Here is a 15,028-nt window from a genome sequence, read left to right as displayed (position 1 = left end):
TTGCTGCTTGCGTTATCAATTATCGAGTAGAATATATGCATTAATAACGATATACAATAATGGCATCATCTAGGATAACGCGTCCGACTATTCATAGTCAAGCACGTGAAATTATAGGAAATGTTATTTCATATTTTGATGCAGAGAAGCTTGCTGGAAAACACGCACATCCCATCGAAAATGCTACAAAACGAGCTGCAGCTGCGACTGGAAAATCTGTGGGAACAATATGCAAAATACGTAAGGAAATGAGCATAGCAAAACTAACAGATACACGAGTATGTACACCGGGCAAACAACGGAAGACATGCCGTAAAAAATTGTTCTGGATGATTTTGATTTGTGTGTGGTTCGACGTACAGTTCAAAATTTTATGCCTATCTAAAGGAAGTACCAACATTGAAGAAATTACTATATGTATTGCGGAAAGAAATCGATTTTTCTGGAAGTAGAGAAACGTTGCGGAAAATATTAAAACATATTGGCTCCCGATTTAAGAAATGCAAAGACAAGAGACTAGTATTGATGGAAAGGACAGATATTGTCGCTTGGAGGGGAAGGTATTTGCGACGAATGAGGGAAAATGACAGTTTAGTTGAGAATAAATTACCAGTTGTATATGTTGATGAAACATGGATACATGCAGCATACACTGTGAGCAAATGCTGGCAAGATCCAGATACGCAGGGTGTACTTAAGAACGACAGAGCAGCACACAGATGGATTATTGTGCACGCTGGTTCGGTTTCAGGTTTTGTTCCTGGCGCATTCTTAATCTTCAAATCCAAATGTAAAAGCGGAAATTTTCACGATGAGATGAATTATGATAACTTTTCCGAGTGGGTACTTGAACGGCTTATACCTAATCTTCCCACACATTGCATTGTTGTAATGGATAATGCATCCTACCATTCAGTGCAGATTAATAAAGCCCCGACTGTGGCATCGCGCAAGGCGCAAATTCAAGAGTGGCTGAATAGCAACAACATTGCTTATGAAGAAGACATGACAAAGTCAGAATTACTTAACATCGTCAAGTGCCAACGCCCGTCTCCGAAATATCGTGTGGACGACATCCTTGAAAGACATGGTCACGAAGTAGTCAGGTTGCCACCGTATCATTGTAATTTAAATGCAATTGAATATATCTGGAACATTGTGAAATCTCGTGTGTCGGACAAAAACGTTTCACAAAAAGCCGACCATATACAAATGTTGACAGAAGAAGCCATTAACAGCATTTGTGAAAACGACTGGACGGCAGCTGTGTCACGTGTTAAACGAGAAGAAGAGGAGTACTGGAAAAAACGACCACTGCATTGAAGAGGAAATGGAAAAATTTATAATACGTCTAAACGGTGACAGTGAAAGTGAAAGCGATGTTTGTGAAGATACTGACAGTTCCAGTGATGACAGTGGTGGAAGATCTTCGGATGGTGCACTTTCAGGCTTCGAGTGTCTGAACTAGGCAGTTGCAAGTACAAGTGTATTAATTAAACATCTTTGTTGTGCTATGAGTGCGTTAGATGTAAATGGTAGGCCAGATGCCATTACATTTGTATTTATATGTTCAACAAACAGCAATTGTCTACTTGTTATGTTTGTGGACCAGTTGCTGTTTGCATGTAACCTGAAGGTACCTTTACTCTAATTCTGGGGATGTGTATGCTATAACAAACGTATTTCACTTGAATATGTAGGAAATAGGTGGAACGAAACGTGAAATCAGCTAATATAGTGGCTGTGTTATTGACGTAGGTCCACAACAGTTTTCACTGAGTGTACCGCTCCCGCCTGTAGTGTGTTACTCAGGGAGGGGACTGGAGGAGGTGTCACGACACTTCCCCTCACGGGATACATTGTTAGCTTGGGGGCGTTATACCTCCCTATATTATCAGCATGGTGTCCAATTTATCTGTTTAGCTCCACGGTTGGGTTCCTCTGTCGCTGCATTGTACAAGGTTTTTGTTTGTATGTATTAATGTTTTTGTTGTAACTTTCTCGTTGATTTCAGACAACTGTGTTTGTCTGTACTGTGATAGTGGTGTAATTTCTTCCACGGAATTATTTGTGCTGTACATACATTTGACAGTGACATGGGGTGATTTTGATTGATTTTCTGCGTGTTTGTGTATTCATTTTTCTTTGTCCTGTCTTCGGATTTTCTCTATGACTGGAGACAAGATTTTATGGTTTTATTTTCAGGCAAATTTCGTTTCCAAAACAGGAAATTTCAGTGATACTGTTTTTATATTTATAAAAAAATTTTGATTGAAATAATATCATATTACTAGACAAATATGACACTTAAATTTTCCATGATATATTAATTACTCCAAAACAGTGTTATTTAACTGATAAGCTACACGATGAACTTTTACAATTTAATTTGTAATAAGCATGTCTAACAATTTGGAATAAATAAAATTTATCTGTTAAGAATTTTTGTGTTTGAAAAATGTACTTAAGTCGTAGTCTAAAAACGAGTAACTAATAAGAGTTGCAAAATAAAAAAAAATTAAAAATATTCCAATCATTTTTACATAAATTGTGGTAAAAAATTCATGCTAAATAAATTACTTTGATTGAATTTAATATTTAGAAGATTACGTTTTTTTGGAGCAACATTATTATGAAAAATCCTGATCAAATATATGATTTTAATTGCATTTCAGTGCTTTGTGATGTATTAACTTGAATTTCTGTGTTGTATTGTGTGTTGACGTGCATTTAGGCGTTAATTTTATTTTATCACAATTCTTCATATATTCTTGTCCTTATCAATGACATACAAAGCAAAATAGCAATGACATCAGTTGAAAATAATGATTGAAAACTGCTATTTACACCGCATATTCTACACTTGCGCAAGTTTGCGTGGCGAGACCAAGAACACGACACAGGAGAGAAAAGTTAGCCACATACGAGCACGCAACGCGGAACTTAAGTACGCAGATCATCTTGAGCAGAAGCCATCCGGATCAGGCTGTCCACTGTCATCTCTTTCGAAGTGGGATCTGTGCACATTCGACTTTCTGCGCAGAAACGGCTCGAAGGCAGGAGACGAATAAGCCTGAACAACTCGACTTTTCTCTAGTTAACCTACTGTTTGTCGAGGGCCGGAGCGGAGAAAGCTAGATCGACAAAAAGTATAATGAAAGAAGTCTGTGTGCAGAAATATTTGCGAGGAGTTTCGGCCAATTATGGAGCTTATTCTTCGAGACATTCATATAATAAAATGTACCAATTACCTGGTCCAATTTTTTTTTGTAAATTATATAAAGTGGATTATTGTTCAAAATATTAAATTATATTAAAAAAAGAGTAACTAAAATCATAACAAATCATACTTCTTAGTTGACTAGAAAGTTGTGTGCTAAAATGATACAAATAGATGCAATAAAAAAAGCATTTACTTATAACTTTTTAAACGCAAATATCAAGTTCTTTTTAAAATAAATGTGATTATCAGAAATCTATTTCATAAAAATTTCAAGACTTTTATTTTTTTTTATTTAAAGGTGGAAAAAAATTGGAAGAAGAAAACGGATTCATGTCAGTTTTGTAATAAATGGAAATTAAATCAATTTGATTTTTCCTAAAAAATATTATTAATTTTTTACAAAAGTTTCTTTTAAAGACAAACAAAACCTGATTGTACAAACAATAAAATGGCACACGGGGTTTTATGACTGTTTTTTATTCTCCTTCGTGTAACTTAGGTGTCCGAATTGTTCCGAAATATACCGAAGTTTGCCGATCGCTTATGCAACTTTGGTAGCACATATTATATGGTTAGCTATAGAAAAAATACTGTGAAATCGTGTGAACGTTTGGTTAAGTTAGCTCCACTACAAAAAGTATAAAATAATAAGGGCAAATAATAAACTTAAATCATCTAAAATTTTATTGGTCATTCCCAACCACTGTACTTTAAATGTAAGAAACCTAACCTTACCAACAATCTAGTCTTTTTACTGTATTTACAGTGAAACTATTCTTAATTACTATTCGTAATGTTGAAAGTAGCTAACATAACCTAACCGACCATTCTCACGATAACACAAATTTATAATATGTACATCTGAAATAACTACTCGGTGCTAGCTAAATGTTAAACTGCTAACGGTTTGTTAAGTTTGATTTTTTATCTCCAGAAAAGTGCCTTTGTTTCAGAATTACCAATGTTTCAACCAATTAACAAAACAAAACTTTCCCCCAAATACAACACATATGCTGTAAATGGAAGTTCAAATTAAAATTCTTGACGTTTATATTATAGGCAAACAAAGTTAGGAAAAGAATGCGACAGGTTATGATTTGAAAATCCCTATCATCATTGTAGAATGCTGTTTGCAGGCACAGTAGGGACTCATAAAATAACAAGTTCTCTGTCCTGTATTTTAATAAACTTAGGTTTAGGTGTCGTACCATACTGTGCTCGCTGATGCATTCAGCGCTAATAAACACCGTTGAAGTTGCCGTTAACAACGAGTGGCATACTGCTTGCATGGTGGTGCAGTGGTGCGTCACAGAATGTTATTTAAACCCGCCTAACTAGTTCTAAGCGAGTAACATCGCCCTAGATAAATAGTGTCGTCCAACCAAGTACTCGTCCATGTCTCGAGTGCAAATATACACCTTCGAAGCTGACCTTGCCAGCGAGTGTCATGCTTGGGCTGGCAGTGCCGAGTGTTCGGACGCACACGGCAGCTTTAGTTAGGTTAATATGTAACTAATAGGCATCAAAATAAATTTTTCCCCTTCCTAATTTAAGTGTGGGCTGGCTTGCACCTCGTGGTAAACGACAGCCAACCTGCCTGATTAATGTATTAATTTTGCATCCCGCATGAAAGACCCCAGGGTTTTCCGTGTGTCTATGCAGATTTTACCCGGGCCTAACTTAATCTAGTTATAGTCTAGATTTCTGCCATGGCTGGCCAAGCACACGATGAATGTTACCCCTCCTGCATGGTTGGTATCCTTCATGATCAAGGCGTATAGTCTTCGACACTTAGGCCCCTCCCTAACCCGGACCCCTCCCAAATATACTTGTTTTTTTAGTCAGTCTAGGAAACAAAATCAATGTATCACGAAAATTTTGCATTAAAATTCGGCCTTTCACTTCAAAAAGCCCACGTTTACACGAAATTGTAGGTCCGGGCGCGCCGAAAATACTGCATGGAATGTATGTAGGTTTCGCGAGAGGCGGTCGGAGATCGCTGGCCGGGAGCACCTGTAAGTGTGTGTCAAGAGTCGCGGGGAATTCCGCGTACACCGGGCCGCTCGGAAAATGACCATGACAGGAAGCGGTCGAGAGACTCAAGGGGGAGAAACTCTCATTGCCCAGACTGAGACCTAGTTTTTTGAAGTAGTTTTAGGACCACCCGCTAGATAGTAGCTTTGGTAATATAGTGTTACATGCGTACCAGGAGGCAGGGCCGCGGCGCATGCCAGGTACCTGAGCGGCCGGGTGACCCCGCAAGGTCACTGACGTCACGCGCGCATACCTTCGGGGATTAGGGCGGCCGGCTTGCGCTCGCCACGACCCTGCCCCAGCGCCCTCCTTTTTCGGTGCTGTTATCTATCCCTTAGCGACCTGAGAATTCCACGTTCTTACTGAGGCCACCGCGTGTAGTGGCGTGAATAAGCGCCGCTGTTCTGGATGCTTCGAGCGTCGGGTCAGCCCGTGTTTGACGCGACACGTCACAACCACTCCAGTCAGTTCCAGAAAGATGGCCCACGGGTATAAAAGCGACGACGTCTACCTCTACGGGAGTTCCGAGAGGCGATTTGAGTGAAGTGCGAGATAGATAGGTGAGTGTGCGATGTGGAGTGACGGGACCGTACGAGTGTGACCGAGTGGCGCGAGACTGTGTGTGTGGACAGGTGCGTGGTAAGGGACGAACCACCATTGAGCCTAGCTCCAGTGAGGAGTGCGAACTGTGGTTTGTGAACGGACATTATGTGTGATGGTTTAATTAGCGTGTAAACTTAATTGGGCTATCTTTATGAAACCACTTTCTCACGCGTAACTATATTACTAACTTAATTTATTGTGAAATGTAATGCATAAGCTATTGTCAGGCGAACAACCAGTAAAAATAAATCACTTTAGTTTGGTAGACCCATATTTTGTGGTGTGACGTACCAGAAATTTTACGGCTTATGATAATTTATTTAGAACATGATTTTTTATTAGAAAACTGCACTAAATATTTCTCGCACAGTTGAACAATATAAATTTAACTCTTTGGAACTGAACATCCCGTCAGAATTTTTTTTTTTGGGCTAGTAGTTATGGGCCCACAGATAGAGTCACAGGTCGCGCAAAAAATGGTTTCAGTTTCCCCTGTAAGAGTTGCATTTCTATCTCCCTCCTTGTTCTATGGAGAGCCTGAGGAACTCCGGTACCGCGCCCGTGGACTGGGCGAGCCAACGAGACCTACTGCTGCTGTCACGTGAGTCAGAACCAATTTATTTACTTATTTGCGAACTTCGTGAAGTTTGGAGAAACGCTATAAAATTTTAATTTCCATGTATGAATTTTTTAAAAGGGAAAACACAGCTTTAGAAATCTACTGCTTAATAGTTATGGTAAGTCAGCCGTTACTTCAGAGCGTGTTGCGGCGAGTTCAATGCTCCCACGCCCCTTGGGTGAGTATTTTGGGTGGAGTTTCCGAATTCCACCACACGCTTGGTACGAGTCCAAGGCGCTACCGATCACGCGGCAACAACGCGTCCGTCTGGATATTGACTACGTTGATCGCTACAAGTCAAGGCGGAATTAGATTGCCCGTAGCCTCCGTCCGTGATCCGTCCGTCCGTCACTCCTTCGTCGCAAGCAGTGATCATTAACTTCACGTGTCTCTTATTTTATTAAGCATGCTTCAATAAATAAAAATTATAAAAAATTGCTTGTCTGTAAAGTCGGTTTACGGACTATAGTTTATCGTGACGTCATAACAAAACATTGATAAAATGATTGCATAATTTTATGAATAAAATTGAATCATTTTTATTGAATTATCACTATTTTGTATGGATACAAAGAAGGAGTGAAATGAAATCTACAATTTAATTGATAAATTTACTTTTATTTACACTCATTAATTCAAATATGTTTATTACTTTAACGAACAGATTACATCTTTGCTGTTTAACTTCTTCCAATCTGTGTTATTCTGTTAAGGATAAGACGATGATAGGAAAAGTAGGAAATGAATGGGAGTGTTTCAAGTTTAATGTGCCTCGAAAATGTCAATTCGATGTTTGTTCCAATCGAGTGGAAGAGAGATAGATGCGGCGTAAGCGTATAAATAAGTGTAACGGGACAAAGCGTAACTGGACAATGTGCGTAATGGGACAATGAGTCATCCTTTTTCGTGCGTGGAGCCGGCGTTCATCGATTTATTAGACGTTCTCACGTCAAAAAATTATACATAATTACTGTCCAAAAACTGCTGAAACAAAGATGGCGACTTTCTGTTCCTCTATTTCCCCTTTAATTTTGTTTTGGCAACCTCACGGTTTCGACGTCCTTTTCCTCTTTTTATTTTTTTAACGTTGGGTTTGACATTTGTTCTAGTTAGTTAATCGTTTTCGTACGTTGGTCGGATTTATCTTGCTCGCAATCGCCGAGGAGTAATGTGAATTGCCGCTGGGTTGCACCCTGGCCGGCGTGAGCCTATTGATTCGCTCACGCCCTTCTGCCCTCCCGCCGAGACATTCGTTAGCCGCTGGATTCTGTGCGCGCAATCCTCTCCGCCTTCTCCAAATGTTTATTCTATCGGAGTTTTTCACAGGGAAGCTTTTTTACCTCCGACCTCGACGAACCTGCCACTAAAAAAATAAAATCATTGATAGTTCTTGCAGATCTTTTTTTTTCCCAATAAGAATAAAAATGTTTCACCGCCAATGTATTGCATAAAGGACGAGAATCTATATATTCTAAACATAAACATATCCAAAGTTAAGCTTTCTATGTACGTAAGATATTTTCTAGAGAACTTTTACACTTAAAGGCTACTCGACTCGGCTCAATAATTATTGTAACTAGCTTCAATTTTTAAAATTTACTTTCAAAGAAGATATCTACATAGATAATCCTTTTCTGGTTTCTAGACTTAAAAGTATTCGTAAACTCAGATTTATATATATAAACACACACACACACACACACACACACACACATATATATATATATATATATATATATATATATATATAACAAGTTAGTTGTAAGTCCTCTAAGACACACATTGAAAAATAATGAATATAACACTTTAATTTAATAAACATAAAATAATAATTAAAAATTAAGTTTCCTTTGATATTAAAAAATAAAAAGTTATTTTTAATATGTATGCATATATGGAATGACAAAATATATTTGACAAAAAATTTGTTTTTAATAAGAACTTCTTGAAAAATTACATTGCGTGTTAATTTTGTCTGGTCATTCAATGGAATATATATGGTAAACTTATTTTTGGGTTTCCTTTTACCAAGTGAATGAGTCTTTCAGAAATCCGGTAGTTGGAATTTTCTTATTTTAAAAATGGCTGCCATTTTAACTAATAAAAACTGACAAATTCTTACAAAAAAAATTTTCTCTGTGCATGATAATTAATTTAAAACGAATCGTTTAGTATTTTATTCGAATCTACAGCTAAGAAGCAACACTATCGAGGACACCACAGTGTCGACGGACTGGTTCCGGACAGGGACTCACCGTAGAGTCGCACCGTGCCGTCGGCGCGCCCCAGCGAGTTGGTGGACACGCACGTGTAGGTGCCCACGTCGGCGCGGCCGAACCTCAGCAGCGTGAGCTTGAGGACCACCTTGTAGGCGCTGCGGGTCTCGTCCAGCACGTGCTTCTTCCTGCGAGCAGCACGCGAGGGCACGAGTCGGCGCGAGTTCGAGGTCTTCAAACTTCGCCAGCTATCGTCAAATTATGCCGTAATGTATGCACTAGATATTTTTTTTTTTTGAAGTTACAACTTCTGTAAGCGCGTTATAAAAAAGATGTGAATTTTTTTTATGATGCGATCGCACATACAAAAAAATTGACTCGGCGAAAAAAAACCACTTACAAATAAAATTTTATATATATGTGTGTGTGTGTGTATTGAAATCATAAAGTTCAGTGATTGATATTGAATTATTGTCCCTATTATTAATAACAATAATATATTTTGTATTTTAGCTATGTCAATTGTGTTTATAAACTCTTATTTAAGTATTTATATAAGTGAGTATATGTTACCGTACGTATAATTCATTTTTATTTTTTATTATAATTTTTTAAAATTGTTATTTTATAAATAAAATTAATAAATTCTAATAAAGATTCAAGATGTATATTTTTCAATAATAATTGTAATTTATCGCAACTAGTTTACTACTTTTATCATTCATTATATTTATACATATATTTATATTAATAATGAATGTTTAGCATTTATTAATATTTTTGTTAGATTGAATTTATTCTGTACCAACCTTCTTTGTGATATTTAATTTATATTAGTTATATTCATGCAAAATTAAAATTAGTTTTTAATTGCGACATTTAAATTGGCTATAGCTTCTAACGCGCGTATATAAGCAATGCAAACTTTTTTTTTTTTCATTTAGTTGAAGATGTCTACAAGTCTACAAATGTCTACAAGTTTAACCGTGTTAAACGTTTAAATAAAATAACGACATGGAACGGGATATACAGTTTTAAGTTCGTCCACTCACCCGTCCATCAACATCTCGCCCCTGTTCTTGAGCCAGTAGTTGATGGTGTTCGGGAATGCTTCCACGTAGCACTCCAGCGTAACGTTCGTTCCGAACGGAGCGCCGAGTATTTGGTTCGGGACTTTCACCACGGGCGCAACTAGAAAACAAAACAAAAAACAACAAAGTAGACACAGGACACAGAACTAGCAATGTTTGTCATGTTACGCGCGCAAATTAGTGTAGTGCTAAATTCTTCTATAGTATTTTTAAATGAATGAACGCGTCGAATACCATATTCTTAGGACATTGCACTTCCTGCGAAAAGAATTTCTGGAACAGATGGATGTTAAAATTTTGGTACCATTGCCTTTGTTTCATGATTGTACATGCCTGCAGTTAGCAAGCCTATCGTAGCCATCGCGTGCGGGAGAAAACGCGTCCTGAATGGCCTAGCCAAATATTGCAATGGTTTCTTTCACAGACAGCTGTCGATTACAAGGAGACAATCGCTCGTTCGGGCATATCATATTGCAGTCTAATGAGCGATCAGATTATATACAAGCTCCTATACTCTGGTGAATGATGAAGCAACAAATATGAAAACAAATTTTTATAACCAAAATGTTTTTAAATATGCCTTTCTAGAACATATGGGTGCGTGTACTTATGTACGCACGTTAGAAATAATACTTACTTAGCGTAGTAAAGCTCTATTTGATTTTGCATGCAAATAATGAATAAAAATAAAAATAAAAGGAAGCTGAAGTAGTATTAAAAATAAGATTGATTAAGAATTAATTTTTTCAAATAAAATATATAAATAAATATTCCCTATTCATTATTAATATAAAAACGTGTAAAATATTAATTATTTAATTTATAATATTATCTATTTAAGTTTAAATTTATAATGAAAACCAAAAAAACATGCTAATTGTTTATTCTAATTTATTAATTATAATTATTTTTAAATTAATAATGTATTAATTTAAAAAGCAAATAAATTATACATACGGGAACATAAAACACTTTTAAACTTTATACACACCGCTTATAGGTATAATTAATATTTACAATAAATTAATATTTTTAATGATATGGTACAGAAATCATTAAGTCACTAAACTATAAGATTTTAAACATATATAATTATTATTTGTAAATCGACATTTTTGACGGCTAACATCTTAGCTGTCGGCATACGGAATTTAATACTGTAAGTGTAATTTCGTGAATTTAACGGTATTTTAACATCTGTGGCGGATGGCAAGGGAAAATTTCTATAAATAACTATTTAGTTTAAATAAAATTCACCGTCTTAAATCAGGTCCATAGTATTTTTTCATGTCTATCGCTTTTATCTGCAAATGTAATAATTTGATAGTGACGTAGTTGCTCCGGCAGCGAATTCTAGCGGCAGATGCGAAAACTACATATGAAATGCGTCTTTAAATTCAGTTGAAAAGACATTTTGCGTATATTTATCACACTCGGCATTATTTTAAAGAATTATGCATTAAATTATGAGTCCGAGTTTCATATTATTAGTGTATTTGCAACATGAGAACATGTGCATTCGCTGTTTACCGAAATTAGATGTTACACTAAACTCACTTTTTTTTTTAAATATCCTACGTAGGATACTTCCCAAATCAACTGTCAGAAATAACCACGTGTGAATAATTACAGTACACTCTTGAATAACATCTTGTCAGTGTTAAGAAGACTGCTGGTTGTCGCTCTACCTTCTGGCTCTGGGGTAGAGCGCCTGACTTGTGACTTATAGGACCCGGGTTCGCGCCCCGGCTCCTCCAAGGCGTATTATCTCAGGCAAATGGTGGCATTTGTCTGAGGAATACAATCCCTTGTAAAAAGTCAGGCTACCAAACAGACGGTGGGTGGAAACAAAAAACCTTCTAGAATGGCTTCCAAATGGGGAGCCCGTTTCTTTTCTAGGGTTCCCCATGCGGAGGCCATCCGGGGATTTATCCGGGGTCGCGGAGTTTTGTTGTATATTTTTGATTTAAGACAATGAACTGGCTTCATTGTGAAAAATATATATATATATTATTTAATTATTTTATTTAGTAGAATAATTGAGTTAGTTTTAATCAGTAAATGTGCTGAATGTTTATTCTAATTCATACGGGAATCTCACTTCCATAAGTTTATAAATACACAATAAAAACGAAAAAGACTTGAAAAAATACTAAACTCAAATTTTATTTACTAACACTGACCACCAAATCTTTAAAAAATTATACTTTATAGTTTCCGCGCACGTTTGATTATATGTTTTATATGTAATAGGAAGTAGGTACTAAAAGATAATTGTACTTTTGTATTAGTTAAAGTAATAGGTATTATAGCATTATAATGAAAATTGCAATGTAACAAAATTTTCTTTACTGAGTTATGAACCACGGTCATATAGCTTATTAACCGCGCACTATAACGTTACGAAGCTTGACTTTAAGTTTACCATATAGATATATTCCATGGAAGTTTCACAATCAGAATTTTTCATTTGGCACACCAATACTTTTGTTTCCATGTTCATACACGTGGATACGCCATCTTCCTATATCGTACAAATATAACTTCAAAATATTTAACGAACTGTTTGTAATATAAGATAGATAATTATAATAAAATGATTTTGTACGCGAATTATTTCTATGAAGTAAACAGCTTACACTCAGTTTAATCTGAGCTTCTATAACGGTGGTATTTATTTCTACACATTCTTGTTACAATGTCGTATATTTTGTACAGGTTCTTATAATAATGTCTAGGAATCCAAAAATGATTGTGGTAATTGTTACTTATTGAGGTACATTAACCATGTCGCATTGTTTTGAGGGTAGGTCGTGTTACTCTCATGCACTGAGTGTTAATGTGACAGGGGCGGGGCTTGAACCAAGGGAGCTCGCCTTCAGCGAGCCTCAGCAGCCACGGCCGTCGAGAAGCCTGCGTTAATTAAATATTTGAAAATGGGAATTATTGTGCGTCAAATACTTCATTTAGTTCAAGGCTAAATTGCTACATAAATGCTGCGGCATATCTTTATTAAGCATTTGAAAGTTACTGTCGTGTTTTGAACCTCGCACCTAACAAGAAACTCATTCCTATTAGATACTGTATAGTTGCAGATCTGACTAGCATTATGTTCTGTAAATAAGTACATGCATATGTGCAAACACACACACACATATATATCTATAGTTGTATTCTCGTCTTCATGCAGGATTACTTCTACCCGACCCCTTTCCCTTTCCTTGCGTAGTTCCCCTTCCTCCCTTCTCCTCATAAGGCGCGGCCAACGAGAGCGCAGTCCAGACTCGCGTTGGCGAGTCAACCTAGGGTTTGGAAATACGCCTCCCGGAGGCCGCCGCGTGCAGCGAAGCAAATATGACGTCGCTTTTCCCCGGGAGCGTCGGGCGTCGGGTCGACCCCGATGACGCGGCACGTCAATCTATGTGAGGGGGGGGGGGATTGCTGAGGGATATAAAAGTGGTGACGCCTCAGAGCCAGTGGAGTGGAGAGTGAAGATAAGAGGGCGAGTGACCACTTGACGAGCGACAAGCGACGGGCTTCGAGTGCGGAGACTGGTGTGTCGCGGCGCGGACGGGTGATTAGAGCGAGGCAGTGTACAGGGACAGCGGTGCCAGGTAAGAGACGAGCGGAAGGGAGTGCTGATATCGAGCCGAGATCCAGCGCTGTGGACTGGACGAAGGAGTAATAAATTTGTGACCAGACAATTTAAGTGTTGTAGTTTTATTTATAAACTAGCTTAGAACCCACGGCTTCGCTCGTGGCAACTTCAGAATTTTGCTGTCAGATATATTTTTTTAAATAATTCCAATACTTTTAACTAAAAAAAATCACATTGAATATCAGGTATATTTAAGATTTAATTCATAAGAAAACTATATAGGTTGAAATTTGTAATGTTGTAAAACGTACCTTGAGAATCGACACACAGTGTCCCGCCTAAGGAAAGGGTCTACATGGATGGAATGGTGCTTACACTCATAGGAGTTGGCTGCCCTATCCAAGGGAAAACGCATGAAGGGAGATGAAATGGGGTATTACTTGGTGTGGAAAACGGGAGTACCCCAAAAAATCCTACAGGCCATGTCTCGTCCGCCACATTTCCCACTTGAGAAAATCAAGGATTGACTCTGCCTAGAATCGAACACCGATTTAAGGGATTGGGAGGCGTGATATTCTTACCACACGACCACCATGCCTCTGACAGTTGTAAAACGTAATAATGGTTAACTTTAAATGTAGTTAAAATATAGCTTTTATTTCATTAAAATTAATTGTTTTTTTATTACTTGATTCTGATTTTGAGCTTATAAAAAAATAATTTATACATAGTCGTAGTTCACTCTATCGCTTTTGAACAAATTACTTAAAATTAAAGATTGTTTTATACTTTTTAGTTAGTGAAACAATAAAAGTTTTTTTAAATATTTAATATTATTTTTTTATATTGAATATTTTTTTTATTAATTCCTCGAAATGCACAACAAAATCCATTTTCAATGTCCCGAAAATTCGGGTGAAGTTGATCCCCACCCCGCAAGGGGGTTCGATGGCGCCCGAAGACCTCGGGAGCTTGTCAAAATCAACGTACTACGTTTTTCCCAACTTTGAAAAAATCGGTGGTAAATGACCTCTCCCTGTTGGTCACTGAGGGAGGCAGTTGACTTCGGGAAAATTTCCCATCATGACCTGACCTCATGGATACTCAAAAAGCATGGTTATTGCACATCGAACGAAAGAAGTGGTTTTATGCCCCTATGAAACTCCCACCCACTCTCTTCAAGACAAAATTATTGTACTGTCATCCGGATTACATATGCAAAGTTTAAAATTGATACGAAAGTTAGAAGTAGGTTAAAAATCGACTTTCAAGATTTTATTAGATAGTTACAAGTAAAGCTAGTGAAAGTATAGCCTTGTTCGTAATTCTTTATAGAACCAAAATTTTTAAATATCTTTGACACCATGTTCATTTCTTTCAAGCTTCTCTCGTGTTCTAGAGAGATAAAATATGTTAAATGTTTTCAAGTTTAATCATAGCTTTTAAAGACAAAAAAAAGTAAAAAAAAAACTGTCCAGTAATTTTTTTGCGTGAAGCTCGAACAAACAAACAGACAGATACAGTTTTATAATAGTGATTAATTAAACTGTATTTATCTTTTTGGGCTATCCTTTACGAACCTCCCGTTTTCCCACTAGTAAGAGCATTTCTTCAAATAATCTAAATACAAGTAATAGGTTGTAA

At 37.0% G+C, this 15,028-nt stretch overlaps 1 protein-coding gene across 1 annotated transcript in view; it reads right to left on the bottom strand.

The window, feature by feature from the left end:
* The window catches only part of LOC134527319 (lachesin-like), a 136,838-nt gene that overhangs the window by 26,915 nt on the left and 94,895 nt on the right, over positions 1 to 15,028 (bottom strand). The window contains exons 8-9 of the mRNA XM_063359920.1: positions 9,748 to 9,886; positions 8,735 to 8,883 (exon numbers count right to left, since the gene is read on the bottom strand). Of these exons, the coding sequence (XP_063215990.1) occupies positions 8,735 to 8,883; positions 9,748 to 9,886 (288 nt within the window). The remainder of the gene's footprint in view (positions 1 to 8,734; positions 8,884 to 9,747; positions 9,887 to 15,028) is intronic.

This window comes from Bacillus rossius, chromosome 1 (assembly GCF_032445375.1).
Source record: "Bacillus rossius redtenbacheri isolate Brsri chromosome 1, Brsri_v3, whole genome shotgun sequence".
Lineage (NCBI taxonomy): Eukaryota > Metazoa > Arthropoda > Insecta > Phasmatodea > Bacillidae > Bacillus > Bacillus rossius.
The sequence above is the reverse complement of the archived record's forward strand: the minus strand, read 5'-3'. Positions and strand labels throughout refer to the sequence as shown.